We start from the raw sequence: 15130 nt of genomic DNA, 5'->3' as shown, positions 1-15130 counted from the left end.
CCTTTACTCGGGACAAAAGTCTTCAGCCCCTTTACTCAGGACATAAGTCTTCAGCCCCTTTACTCGGGACATCAATCTTCAGCCCCTTTACTCGGGACATAAGTCTTCAGCCCATTTACCCTGGACATAAGTCTTCAGCCCCTTTACTCGGGACATCAATCTTCAGCCCCTTTACTCGGGACAAAAGTCTTCAGCCCCTTTACTCAGGACATAAGTCTTCAGCCCCTTTACTCGGGACATCAATCTTCAGCCCCTGTACCCAGGACATAAGTCTTCAGCCCCTTTACTCGGGACATCAATCTTCAGCCCCTTTACTCAGGACATAAGTCTTCAGCCCATTTACCCAGGACATAAGTCTTCAGCCCCTTTACTCGGGACATAAGTCTTCAGCCCCTTTACTCGGGACATCAGTCTTCAGCCCCTTTACTCGGGACATAAGTCTTCAGCCCTTTTACTCGGGACATCAATCTTCAGCCCCTTTACTCGGGACATAAGTCTTCAGCCCCTTTACTCTGGACGCAGTTGAAGCCCCTTTGGCAGAGGTTCCAGCCTCCAGTCTTCTTGGAGATGATGTCACAAGGTTTACACCTGGATTTGGAGATTTTCTGCCCTTCTTCTCTGCAGATCCTCTCAAGCTATGGGGGTTGGACAGCCATATTTAGGTCTTTCCAGAGATGTCCCATTGGGTTCAGGGCTCTGGCTGGGCCACACAAAGACATTCACAGGGTTGTCTCGGCCATGTTCTTAGGGTGATTGTCTTGTTGGAAGGTAAACCTTTGCTCCAGTCTGAGGTCCAGAGCTCTTGGTTGGCTTTCCCTCCACCCTGACCAGTCTCTCCGTCACCCCAGCAGGATGCAGCCACCACCAAGCTTCACTGTAAGGATGGTATCGGGGCAGGTGATGAGCGGCGCCTGGTTTACTCCAGACATGATGCATAGAATTGAGGCCATAAAGTTCCATCTTGGTTTCATCAGACCACAGAATCTTGTTTTCCACAGTCTAAGAGTCTTTTTGGTGCTTTTTCTTGCCAAACTCCAGGCAGCTTTCATGTGTCTTTTCCTGAGGAGAGGTTTCTTTCTGGCTCCTGCCATAAATCCCAGATTGGTGGAGGCTGCAGTGAGGGTTGATGTTCTGGAACTTTCTCCTATCTGCACACAGGATCTCTGGAGCTCAGCCTGAGTGTCCATTGGGTTCTTGGTCACCTCTCTTACCAAGACCCTTCTCCCTGATTATTTAGTTTGGTGAGGCGGCTACAGTGGCGTAACTAGAAATGACTGGGCCTGCAGATTTTTTTTTTATGCCCCCTCCACCTCTCCCAGCAATTTCATCGCAACCCCCTCCTCTTGTGCATCCCCTACTCCTGAGGCTAGTCAAGATGACTCTCTCAGACAAGGCCCAGCAGCCGCTCCATCAGTTTCCTCAGTGTCTCTGTATATAGTGCCATTTTATAATACTGTTGAGGGGGCCCTGACGATAAGATATTTTAGTCCTCCTCCTGGTTGGGCCCCTTCTGAGTGTGAGCCGCAAAGCAGCCACTTCCCCTGCTTCCCCTGGGTGTCCAGCTCTGGGAAGAGTCCTGGTTGTTCCAAATGTCCTGGTTGTTCACAATAAGAATTATGGAGGCCACTGTGCTCCTGGGAACTTTCAGAGCAGCAGAAATGTTTTTGTTCCCTTCTCCAGATCTGAGCCCCCATGTAATCCTGTCTCTGAGCTCTACAGGCAGCTCTTTCCTCCTCATGGCTTGGCGTTTGCTCTGATGCATTGTCAGCTGTGAGATCTTATATAGACAGGGCTGGGTCTGTGTACATCATCTCAAAGATGATCAGGAGAAACTGGAGGCCCCAGAGCTAAATGTCAAGTGTCACAGCAAAGGGGCTGAATACTCATGTCCAGGACAATTTTGTTTTTCCTTTTTAATAAATTGTAACAATCTAAATCTATCAATTCCAGATTAAGGTTATATCCACAGCTGCTTGCAGACCATCTTTTTGATATTTTTTGTGCTGCTTAAATTTGGATTTTTTTTTTGCAACATGTCAATCCTCTATCTGTCTATCCCTATCCTTTCTGTGATACCGCAAAAGAATATGTTACACTGCAGTGATATAAAAATAGTATATTATACAATGCACTGATGTAATAATAATATATTTTACATTGCAGTAAAGAAATAATAGTACCGTATATTATACACTGCATTTATGTAAATATAGTATATTGTACACTGCAGTGAAATAATAAAAATATATTGTACACTACAATGATGTAATAATAGTATATTGCACACTGCAGTATTATAATAGCAGTATATTGTACACTAAAATTATAAAATAATGTATATTGTACACTGCAGTGATGTGTGATGTAATAATATTTTGTACACTGATATGATGTAATAATGGTATATTGTACACTGCAGTGAAATATTTTTTCCAGATTTTATTGAAAAATTATAAAGTATATCAAGCATTGCATACAAGATAAAGTATCATACAATTAGTTTACTCTGCATATTGCACACTGCAGTGATAAGTTGTATGATGTAAGAAAAATAATCATATATTGTATACTGCAGTGATATAATAATAGTACATTGTACACTGCAGTGGTGCAATATTAGTATAGTAGTATTAGTCTAGTGTGCACTGCAGTGATGTAATATTAGTATACTGTACACTGCAGTAATGTACTAATAGTGTATTGTATACTGCAGTGCTGCAATATTAGTATAGTATGCACTGCAGTGATTCAGTATTAGTCTAGGGTACACTGCAGTGATGTAGTATTAGTCTAGGGTACACTGCAGTGATGTAGTATTAGTATAGTGAGCACTGCAGTGAGGTAGTATTATTATAGTGAGCACTGCAGTGATGTAATATTAGTCTATTCTGTACTGCAGTGATGTAGTATTAGTCTAGGGTACACTGCAGTGATGTAGTATTAGTCTAGGGTACACTGCAGTGATGTAGTATTAGTATAGTGGGCACTGCAGTGAGGTAGTATTATTATAGTGAGCACTACAGTGATGTAGTATTAGTCTATTCTGTACTGCAGTGATGTAGTATTAGTCTAGGGTACACTGCAGTGATGTAGTATTAGTCTAGGGTACACTGCAGTGATGTAGAATTAGTACAGTGTGCACTGCAGTGATGTAGTATTAGTCTAGGGTACACTGAAGTGATGTAGTACTAGTATAGTGTGCACTGCAGTGATGTAGTATTAGTATAGTGTGCACTGCAGTGATGTAGTATTAGTATAGTGTGCACTGCAGTGATGTAGTATTAGTCTAGGGTACACAGCAGTGATGTAGTATTAGTATAGTGTGCCCTGCAGTGATGTAGTATTAGTCTAGGGTACACTGCAGTGATGTAGTATTAGTCTAGGGTACACGGCAGTGATGTAGTATGAGTATTGTGTGCACTGCAGTGATATAGTATTAGTATAGTGTACACTGCAGTGATGTAGTATTAGTATAGTGAGCACTGCAGTGAGGTAGTATTATTATAGTGAGCACTGCAGTGATGTAGTATTAGTCTATTCTGTACTGCAGTGATGTAGTATTAGTCTAGGGTACACTGCAGTGATGTAGTATTAGTCTAGGGTACACTGCAGTGATGTAGTATTAATCTAGGGTACACTGCAGTGATGTAGTATTAGTCTAGGGTACACTGCAGTGATGTAGAATTAGTACTGTGTGCACTGCAGTGATGTAGTATTTGTCTAGGGTACACTGAAGTGATGTAGTATTAGTATAGTGTGCACTGCAGTGATGTAGTATTAGTATAGTGTGCACTGCAGTGATGTAGTATTAGTCTAGGGTACACGGCAGTGATGTAGTATTAGTATAGTGTGCCCTGCAGTGATGTAGTATTAGTCTAGGGTACACTGCAGTGATGTAGCATTAGTCTAGGGTACACTGCAGTGATGTAGTATTAGTCTAGGGTACACTACAGTGATGTAGTATGAGTATTGTGTGCAGTTCAGTGATGTAGTATTCGTCTAGGGTACACTGCAGTGATGTAGTATTAGTATAGTGTGCACTGCAGTGATGTAGTATTAGTATAGTTTACACTGCAGTCATGTGTGAGGCAATTATGTAATAATACTATATAATACACTGATGTGTGGTAATGATAGCCTTAGGATGTTGAGCTCTGCAGAGTTGTGCTGTTAATATAGGATACTGTACACTGTATGTCCTGTAGTTGCTATACTAGTATATTGTAATAATAGGACAGTCTGCGCTGCAGGGTGTTTGTTACACTGTATGATGCTGTGCCCTGAAGGGACAGTTACCTCCTTCATGTCTTAACCTTTTCCCTGTTAACAATGTGCAGAGCTGCTCTGTGCTTTGCACTGCAGAGCTGTATGTGTGCGCAGTACATGTCACACTGAAGATCCCTGGGTGTCAGTGGAGGCATGTGCTCGCCTGTCCCCCCTGTCACTCATCTGACATATGGTACATAGTAAATAATGACAGGGGATTATATGATATGAAGTGTCCTCCGCCTCCAGCATCCACAATGAGACAGCAATCAGAACCCTACCTCCGCCATTTTTAAATGCCAGGTAGGGAAATCTCCAGACATTGCCCAGGCCCACCGCGTAGCCCACCATAGACAGGATGAAATCCAGTTTATTGGACCAGTTTCCTCGCACTTTATTCTCATCCCCATCATCCTCCTAGGGAAAGAGAATCACAAATCTCAGCCATCCCAGAACAAGGGGGGCATTTTACAGGTGGCATTATTCCGCCCCATACAGATTAGAGAAAGACATCCTATAGACGGACAGACGGACAGAATTATAGAATCATAACCCCAGTATACAGTGTGATCACTATGGATTTATTCCGAAAGGTAGGTAGAGAGATTCATGATAGATAGATAGATAGATAGATAGATAGATAGATAGATAGATAGATAGATATGAGATAGATATGAGATAGATAGATAGATAGATAGATAGATAGATGATAGATAGATAGATAGATAGATAGATATGAGATAGATAGATAGATAGATAGATAGATAGATAGATAGATAGATAGATATGAGATAGATAGATAGATAGATAGATAGATAGATAGATAGATAGATAGATATAGAAGATAGATAGATAGATAGATATGAGATAGATAGATAGATAGATATGATGATAGATAGATAGATAGATAGACTAGATAGATAGATATGAGATAGATACATAATAGATAGATAGATGATAGATAATATATAGATAGATAGATAGATAGATATGAGATAGATACATAATAGATAGATATGATAGATAGATAGATAGATAGATAGATAGATATGAGATAGATACATAATAGAAGCTACATGATAGATAGATAAGATAGATAATAGATAGATATAGATGATACATAATAGATAGATACATGATAGATAGATATAGATAGATATGAGATAGATAGATAGATAGATAGATAGATATTCCATATACATCCATTCCCATTGCACAGCCTTCTCAGCACCAACCATTTCTAGTAAAATCACTGCGACAAAAACTATGGAAAAAAAAAAGATTGCAAGCTCTGCACCTGACAACCCGCAGCTGATGGATTCACTGAGACACTGAGGTGTCAGTAGCCTCTGAATCCAACTCTAACCCATCAATACCACATAACACTGGGAGGTCGCCTGGCGATCAGATTGTAAGCTCCTGATCGCCCGTTCGGTTCATACAATAATCTGCACAATCCATCTGGAGGCTCTTACCCCGCTGAGGTTGCCGGACAGGACAGAGGTGCTGCCATCTGTGCCCAGGATGACGGTGCTCTGGTTCATGGGCACCCAGCCCCCCTTGGCGTTGTTCTGCTCCAGACTGGTTCTCCCATAGTTCTGGTTGGCGCCCCCCTCTGTGCTCTGGAGGGGCACGATCCTGCATGGCACCGAGTTGCTCTGCCCGTTGCTGTCAGTCATGTTTGAAGCCTTCAATGGAAATCCATCTGCAGAGTCCTTTCTTATGACAAAGTTCCCATGACTGGGGGTGATGATCTTACAGGACCCCCCAGTTCTAGACCTCTCCAGAGCGCTGGCCTTGGACTCCTCAAACCCTTTGTTGTCATTGGAAGTAGATTGGGACAACCTGGCCAGTTTGGAGGAGGCTTGAAGGGGGACATCATTGTCGGGGCTGTGCTGGGTGACTCCTGAGGCCCCCATGAGTCCTGGGGTGGCCCCCTCCGGGCTGTTCACTGTCTTCTGCCCCACATCCATGGGATTCACGTAGTCCTGTGGAATATAATAGAATTCTTACTGACCCGACTACATGCGCCCTATAACAGAGGTGAGGTGATGCCCTGCCTTACTGAGGACTGCAGGGAGACATTGTATCTGCTGAGCTAATTCTAACAATGATGGGATTTCCTCTTGCCTTTGAAATGGTTCATTTTTATTTTAGCTGGGGTGTGAAGAATAATCTGCAGAATGCTGGGTGAGGGGACAGCCGGAGCCTCCTTGGGTTTCACATCACGGCTTGAACAGGCTCCTGCCCCTTTCATTGTTGTACAGAGATTCTTTAATTTTACGCCCCATTTCCCCGGTGTCACTCAGCTCTCAGAGATTCTACAGACAGGGGGCTCTTCCTCAGGGAGAAGCAAGAAAAATCTCCCCCTAAAACCCCCACACAATCCCTGCTCCGAAACCGCAGACTAATGTGTCTGGCGACCTTAATGTTTAATATTTACATTAATATCAATAATAAAAGATGCAACAATGTATCCAGTGTCGGATACAGATATACAGGGAGGTAAAGTGGGACTGTATACACAGAGAAGACTGGATGTGGGGACAGATAAAGGGACGTGAGAAGAGCTGAGGGAGTAACATGAAGGATGGATGTTAGATTATCTGTTCTATAATTTATCCAGTGTCTGAATCTAGATAGATAGATAGATATGAGATAGATAGATAGATGAGATAGATAGATAGATAGATAGATAGATGATAGATAGATATGAGATATATAGATATGAGATAGATAGATAGATAGATAGATAGATAGATAGATAGATAGATAGATTAGATAGATAGATTAGATAGATAGATAATAGATAGATATATAGATAGATAAAAAAGATAGATTAGACGTGTCAGTCCTAATGGTAGCTAGAACTCCTCTTTGTAGTCCAAAGAATGTAGTATATTTCGCCCATAGACAGGCAGGTTCACGACTATGGACTGTATTACAGAGCTGCAGAATAAGTTCAGAGACTGCAGAAAACCCCGGCAGGTTGTGCACCATGAAGAGATCCTGCCAGTTAAATGCTATAGAACTGTGGGAAAGACATGGAGGGTTCAGTACTATGGACATTTACCCCAGGTTCAGCACTGTGTACATTTACCCCAGGTTCAGCACTGTGTACATTTACCCCAGGTTCAGCACTGTGTACATTTACCCCAGGTTCAGCACTATGGACATTTACCCCAGGTTCAGCACTATGGACATTTACCCCAGGTTCAGCACTATGGACATCTACCCCAGGTTCAGCACTATGGACATTTACCCCAGGTTCAGCACTGTGTACATTTACCCCAGGTTCAGCACTATGGACATTTACCCCAGGTTCAGCACTATGGACATTTACCCCAGGTTCAGCACTATGGACATTTACCCCAGGTTCAGCACTATGGACATTTACCCCAGGTTCAGCACTATGGACATTTACCCCAGGTTCAGCACTATGGACATTTACCCCAGGTTCAGCACTATGGACATCTATCCCAGGTTCAGCACTATGGACATTTACCCCAGGTTCAGCACTATGGACATCTACCCCAGGTTCAGCACTATGGACATCTACCCCAGGTTCAGCACTATGGACATCTACCCCAGGTTCATCACTATGGACATCTACCCCAGGTTCAGCACTATGGACATCTACCGCAGGTTCAGCAGTATGGACATCTACCACAGGTTTAGCACTATGGTCATCTTCTCCAGGGTCAGCACTATGGACATCTACCCCAGGTTCAGCACTATGGACATCTACCCCAGGTTCAGCACTATGGACATTTACCCCAGGTTCAGCACTATGGACAACTACCCCAGGTTCAACACTATAGACATTTACCCTAGGTTCAGCACTATGGACAACTACCCCAGGTTCAACACTATAGACATCTACAACAGGTTCAACATTATGGACATTTACCCCAGGTTCAGCACTGTGGACATCTTCTCTTGGTTCAGCACTATGGACTCTTCCCTGTGGATAGTTCCCCCATGTTCTTCTCTATAGATAGCTTGTTACCCCAGGTTCTGCAGTATGGAGAGGTCTCCTGGTTTGAGCACTATGGATAGTTACCTCACGTTCAGCACCATGGATAGCGCCGTGTTTCAGCACTATGGATAGTTACTGCATTGTCAGCACTATGGACCAGGTTCTGCAGTATGTAGAGGTCCCCTGGTTTAGCATTTTGGATAGTTACCCCAGGTTCTGCACTATGTAGAGGTCCCCTGGTTCTGCATTTTGGATAGTTGCCCCAGGTTCTGCAGTATGTCGAGGTCCCCTGGTTCAGCATTTTTTTTGATAGTTACCCCAGGTTCTGCACTATGTAGAGGTCCCCTGGTTCAGCATTTTGGATAGTTACCCCAGGTTCTGCACTATGTAGAGGTCCCCTGGTTCAGCATTTTGGATAGTTACCCCAGGTTCTGCACTATGTAGAGGTCCCCTGGTTCAGCATTTTGGATAGTTACCCCAGGTTCTGCACTATGTAGAGGTCCCCTGGTTCTGCACTATGCAGAGGTCCCCTGGTTCTGCACTATGTAGAGGTCCCCTGGTTCTGCACTATGTAGAGGTCCCCTGGTTCTGCACTATGTAGAGGTCCCCAGGTTCTGCACTATGTAGAGGTCCCCTGGTTCTGCACCATAGACAGCACCTTGTTTCAGCACTATGTAGAGGTCCCCCTGTCCCAGCAGCACTGAGCTCTACCGCAGGGTTCACCCCCCTGCATAAAGTGCTAAAATGAATACAGTGACTGCAATAATAATCCCAGCAGTGTGAACATGGTGTAAATCGCAGAGCCCTGGTACTCACCATCTCCACAGGAGCCTTAGAGCCACTTAACAGCAGAGAAAGTCCTTGCACTTCAGGCTTAGAAAGATTTCTGAATTCTCTTGTGAGAAGACCAAAGCTTGTATACCTTCCTGCAAAAGAGAGTCTGCGTCAGTACAGAGCAAGGTGCCCTTCCCTGACATTTCCTTGATAATAAGGGCTTGATAAATCATTGCACTTACATTCAGATTTTAAAGGGACCGCGTCCTCCTAGTGAGCTGTCAGTCAACCGGAGATTGCGTCTTCAGCCTGAGTCACAGGGGGGTGATGACTGAAGTCATTAGGGGGGCACTCCACCTCCACGTCCCTTTACATGAAGCCCACAACCAGCAATGAGCCCAGGGATGGCAGCTGCTTCCTTATTGGATTCAGGTGTTTATCCCATTGGATATGTATTCAGCAATGAGGCGGCTTTAAGGGGATGAGATTTTATACTAAGCTGCAAAGGGTTAATTGCTAATTCCTGTAACATGGCAAGGGACACAGGACCTGAGAATTTAGAGGACTTCTACCCAGAGCTGATACAATGTATATACATATGTACACTAATAGATATACCCATACAATGTATATACTGTACATTCAGTATCTATATCTACACCTATAAATATGCGGATCCAATCTATATACATATATATACATACACCTGTAGATAGAACTATACAATGTATATAAATGCAGTATCTACATGTACAATTAGGTATAGATATAGAAAATGTATATTGTACTCAGAGCTTGCAATTAAATCTATCTATCTATCTATCTATCTATCTATCTATCTAATATCTTTCCATATATCTCATATCTATCTATCTATCTATCTCATATCTATCTATCTATCTATCTATCTATCGGTATTCATATTTCTTTGATTTTTATTCTTTTCACTATTTTAAACGATACATTTTATAATCAAAGAACATTAAATAAACCCAGGTGTAACAGACAATTGCAATACATTTCCACTCCAAAAGAAAAAAAAAAAGATGAAGATATTTTAAAAAGGCAGAAACTCGGTCAAATTTGTTTCATTTATTCCTTCCAGTAATGGAGAGTATAAGAATAATCTAAAGGTAGAATAGTAACCATGGTATTTATACAATAAATAGTAACGATAAGGATGTAAGAAAAATCATAAGAAATGCCAAATCTAACCACATAGAAATAATATTATACAATATTAAAAATTAAATCACTGTAATAAAAATAACTATGATAAGAAAATAATTATATATAGTTCGATTCCATTAGATTCCGGCTCCCTGTATCTGTGCTTCCATACAATGTGTCTATAGACGTTTTCTATTCGATTATAACTCTATATTTGTAACATGATATCAGGTTTGGATTGTAATGTACAATATATTTATAGGATTCATTTTTATGTAAAGGGATTTCGTTTCTTGCAGGTAAAGACTCCTCCAGATATCGGGAGATAATATTATCAGATCAGATAGAATTCTATCGATGTAAGTGGAATGAAGGCTTCAGATTCGCATCCGTGTCCTGCATCTGTCCTTGCTGGTGATGAAGGGGTTAACCCTGGGTCTTAATTTTTTTATTTTTTGCTGACTCTCAGATTTGTGTCTTTTCGGATCCTGCTGCCCCAGCACAATGACTCAATTCTATTTCCTTCAATGGGACATTAATAAGAGGAAAAACTATTAAGGCTGGGGTATTATGAGCCGCTGATGACGTCACAGCTGTAACCCTGTGTCTGCTGGTAAGGACAGCTGCTCCCTCCTTTCCCACATTCTGTATCTTGCAGTTTTAATGAAAAATTAGGGAAACAGATTTCTTCCTTGTGAAGCATTGCAGAGAAGGGGGGTTATTGGGGTGACTGAGAGTGTGGGGGGACACAAGGAAGGAGCCTGTGGAAGTGAATTATGAACTGAAGGAAGCCCCTAAACCCAAGAAGTGATCTAGGAGGGAAGTCACTGAGATGGCAGATTGCATGTTACTGCAATGGAGATCATGTCCAATATTCACAAAAACATGTGCTTTGATGACACTGATTAGATATATTAGAGGGATGTATACTTTTGCAACACTATTTCATTGCCCCATGGATTCAAAAATGTGCAAAATTAAACAAAGCTTTTGCTGTTTTGTCCCCCAGCAATTTCCTGTAGTTTTGTCTGTACAGCTCCTCAGCAGACCAATGTGACTCCATGGTTACAGAATACAAGTTTGTAGTCCTCCTTGCAGCCCCTTGTTACATCTCCTGCCCCCTTTCCTTGATGACCTACAGACACTAGAAGAAAAGAACACAAAGAAAATGCCTCAATAACAGTAAGAACTAGGGCATGTCTATACACATAATATCAACCTACACAATGCTCCCTAGGGGGACACAATGCTCCCTAAGGGGATACAATGCTCACTAGGGGGACAAAACAGCAATGTCCAAACACAATATATCATAAAAATATAAAGTTTATTCACCAGAAATCAGAGATTACAAATTAAAGAACATAAGGGTGCAAAATAAAATTAAAATAAGATACTGGTGATAATAACCACAATTACTGCACCAAATCACTGGCCCTCAGGTCACAGAACCCCCCAAAAGGTAAAGCTGAGGCAAGCGAAACGCGCGTTGAGGTGTTCTCTGGCCATCTTGGATACATTGTGTCTCTAGGTGGGTTTTTGGGTTGGAAGCCCTGACATTTTCAGATATATAGCCTGGTTATTTTGAGACTATTACCTGAGGGAATGGGTTGATAGAAGTATTATTAATATGGGCTATTATCAAGGGGTGGTTGTTTTTTTCCTTTTGATATGTGACATGTTTTATATTCTTTTCCGTGGTTCTTTGATCTGAGGACCAGAGATTTGGTACAGTAATTGTGGTTATTATCACCACTATCTGATGTTTTTTTGCCCCTGTATGTTCTTTAATATGCGTCTCTGATTATTTGGGAATAAACTTTCCTATTTTTATGATATATTGTGTTTGGGCATTGCTGTTTTGTTCCCCTAAGGACAGTGAAGGCTACAACTACGACTCCCAGCATGCTCCATTCATTTCTGGGGAGTTCTAAGAACTGCCAAGCAAGTGTACATCTTGGGAGTTGTAGTTTTACCACAGCTGGAGGTTAGCCATCACAAATTCTAGGGAGTCTTTTGTAAGTTAGTAGTAGAAGAATAGAGGGAAGACAGTAACAGAGGACTTGCAGGATCAGACTACACAGGGTTTGTTTGTAGTCTGTAACCATGGAGACACCTCATTTGCATGGCATAGGAGGAAACGGCAGGAGATTATTTTTTGTTTTTTATATAAGGTCCCCATTGATAGCTTCTGTTAAGATGCACAGAAACAAAATAAATAAAATGATTGCAAAATGTATATATCCCTTTGATAGATTAGGAAGAGGCAAGACTAAAAATCTACAAAAATGTTAAATTATTGCATCACTTAATTATTTTCTCTCACTTTCAGCTCTATATAAATGTCCTGAAATATTCAGCAATTAAACATCCTAAAAGGTAAGTGGGGTACCCTGTTTGCCCCAGAGTTGCACCATTCAGCTACAGAACATGTGCACGTCTCCATTAGTTACATTGTAACATCTCCTGTTGATCGTTACTTGTAAATGAACCCCAAAAAGCGATAGATCTTAGCTGAGTTCAGGTCATATTCTTCTTATTATTCAGCCAGAACCTCATCCACAGAACAGAAGGATCCCATGACCCTCTAATGATCCACCCCTACCCTGGCTATAGTAGTCCTATCTGATAAAGCTTGACAGAGCTATCCTTGTAGGAGTCACAGTGTGTTTTTTTTCCAATACAAAGCTCCAAATCTACTGCATAGACATACCATATCAATTTTTTTCTGCTTACAGCTCCCACTAGGGAGAACTGTGGAGCTTACTGAATATATACACGTATGCAGGGAGCTCCCCCTAGTGGCGACTATGGAAAGAAAAATTCAATATGTGTAATTCAAATCTATATAGAAACATAGACTGTGTCGGCAGATAAGAACCATGTGGCCCATCTAGTCTGCCCAATATACTGAATACTATGGATAGCCCCCTGGCCCTATCTTATATGAAGGATGGCCTTATGCCTATCCCATGCATGCTTAAACTCCTCCACTGTATTTGCAGCTGCCACTTCTGCAGGAAGGCTATTCCATGCATCCACTACTCTCTCAGTAAAGTAATACTTCCTGATATTACTGTTAAACCTTTGCCCCTCTAATTTAAAACTACGGTATGTCCTCTTGTAGCAGTTTTTCTTCTTGTAAATCTTCTCTCCTCTTTTACTTTGTTGATTCCCTTTATGTATTTAAAAGTTTCTATCATATCTAAGCAGAGGATTTGGAGCTCTGTATCAGAAAAACCTAACTCTAACCGCTATAAAGAAATATAAACAAATCAAATAGCACACAGTGCAGGTGCATAATCACTTTAGCTGATGTAAATACAGAGTAGTTGTGTCTGAGTATTACGGCATGGTATTATAGTAGCTTATTAGCAGCGGTCTATGTGCAGTGCATGGATTGAGCGAGGACTTGGGACTGCACTGAGATAATTACACTATTTAGTCCATCACTGTTTACAGGAGACAATGAAGTGACAGTGTGTAAAATGAATTACCCCCTGAGGAGGGTCCTGGAGATTATCTCCAAACCCCACCAGTACTTAATGTGACATAATAGAGATAATACCAATGATCATTAGGCGATTGCGCTTGCTATAATCCTATTAAAGTGCAGGCAAGGACACTTGGAAGAGACTGGTTCGTTTCCACAATGAAACAGTATTTCCTCTATACATACATAAATAGCACCTGGAACTTACACACAGGGGAAGTAGTTGCACGCTGAGTGGAATTAATAGTCATGAAGATAAAGCCAATGAATGTGCAAAAAAGCATCAGGACGTCCGGCTACTACAGACTGTGCAGACTTTTGCAACCAAATTGATTATTTTGCTAGTGCATCAATTCCTTTTAATCAAATGTAGCAGCTTGGCAAACAAAAATAATTGAATATCTCTTTAAGATTTTGAGTATACAGCTCCTCTGAAGACTTATGTGTCTTCCTGGTGGGGTAATCTTAATTACTGGTACCCCACTCCTTCTTCCTCTGAGACTGAAAATCTGTTTTAGTCTTCTGAATAGGGTTGTTTTGGGGGCAAGCAAGCGGATTTCAGGAAGCACCTATTCAGATGAATGTAACTGATTTTCAGTCTCTCTTTTCTGCCACAAAATGTGCTACATGTAAAGGATCAGACTACTCACAGTTTGTTTGTAGTCTGTAACCATGGAAACATATAGGTCTGAATAAGAGCTGTATACACAGAATGGTAGGAGATTCTTAGTAATATCCACGTCTGGGAAAGCTGAGTGACAACCAATATGGTCCCCATTGTAAACCCTACTTTTAATACTAGACACAGTTTGACAAATCTCTAGTCCTAGTTATGGAAGGATGTAGGTCTCCTTCCCATATCACTGCATACAGTCAGATCCACTAGACAGGAATCAGCCACCATGTTAGTATATGATCAGCCTACCAGGGTCTGGGAGATCCTTCTCTGATTGTAGGTCCTTTTGACTAAGTTTTATGGCTGGTCTGCCAGGTGCCCCCGTGATCACCTGAAATCCTGGGGACACTATTATATAAATGATCAGAGATGCTACAAAAAATATTGCAATTTTTGGGTCCATATTAAGGCTAAAACCTGGACAACTATAGTTTTATTTTGTTTTTACATTTTTAAATTTTTGTTTGTAATTTATTTTAGATGATTATTTTAATATTCATTCTACACAGAAAAGAACCAAAGATAGAAACAAGTTCCTGGCCCTATGATAAGTGCTCAGCAGGGGCCAGGTCTCTCCTGGGGGATATGCATTATCCTAGAGGTCTCAGTCTCAGGGTCCTGATGGGCTATAATATTGAGGGACAGCAGTGGTCTCTGGGGAGCAGTCTCCATGATCAGCCTGTGAGCTGTGATAATCTCCTGCAATGCTCCAGCACCGCTGCCTGTAAATCTGCATCCATCACTGGCACAGCTATTCACACCGAATTAACAA

General features: G+C 41.6%; 1 protein-coding gene across 1 annotated transcript in view; it reads right to left on the bottom strand.

Annotated features, from left to right (window-relative positions):
- The window catches only part of SLC6A5 (solute carrier family 6 member 5), a 63646-nt gene extending 56230 nt beyond the window's left edge, over window positions 1–7416 (bottom strand). The window contains exons 1-4 of the mRNA XM_044270464.1: window positions 7394–7416; window positions 7237–7297; window positions 5742–6254; window positions 4548–4683 (exon numbers count right to left, since the gene is read on the bottom strand). Coding sequence (XP_044126399.1) covers window positions 4548–4683; window positions 5742–6254; window positions 7237–7297; window positions 7394–7416 — 733 coding nt within the window. The remainder of the gene's footprint in view (window positions 1–4547; window positions 4684–5741; window positions 6255–7236; window positions 7298–7393) is intronic.
- Between the last annotated feature and the right edge of the window lie 7714 nt (window positions 7417–15130).

This window comes from Bufo gargarizans, chromosome 10, assembly GCF_014858855.1.
Source record: "Bufo gargarizans isolate SCDJY-AF-19 chromosome 10, ASM1485885v1, whole genome shotgun sequence".
Classification (NCBI taxonomy): Eukaryota; Metazoa; Chordata; class Amphibia; order Anura; family Bufonidae; genus Bufo; species Bufo gargarizans.
The sequence above is the reverse complement of the archived record's forward strand: the minus strand, read 5'-3'. Positions and strand labels throughout refer to the sequence as shown.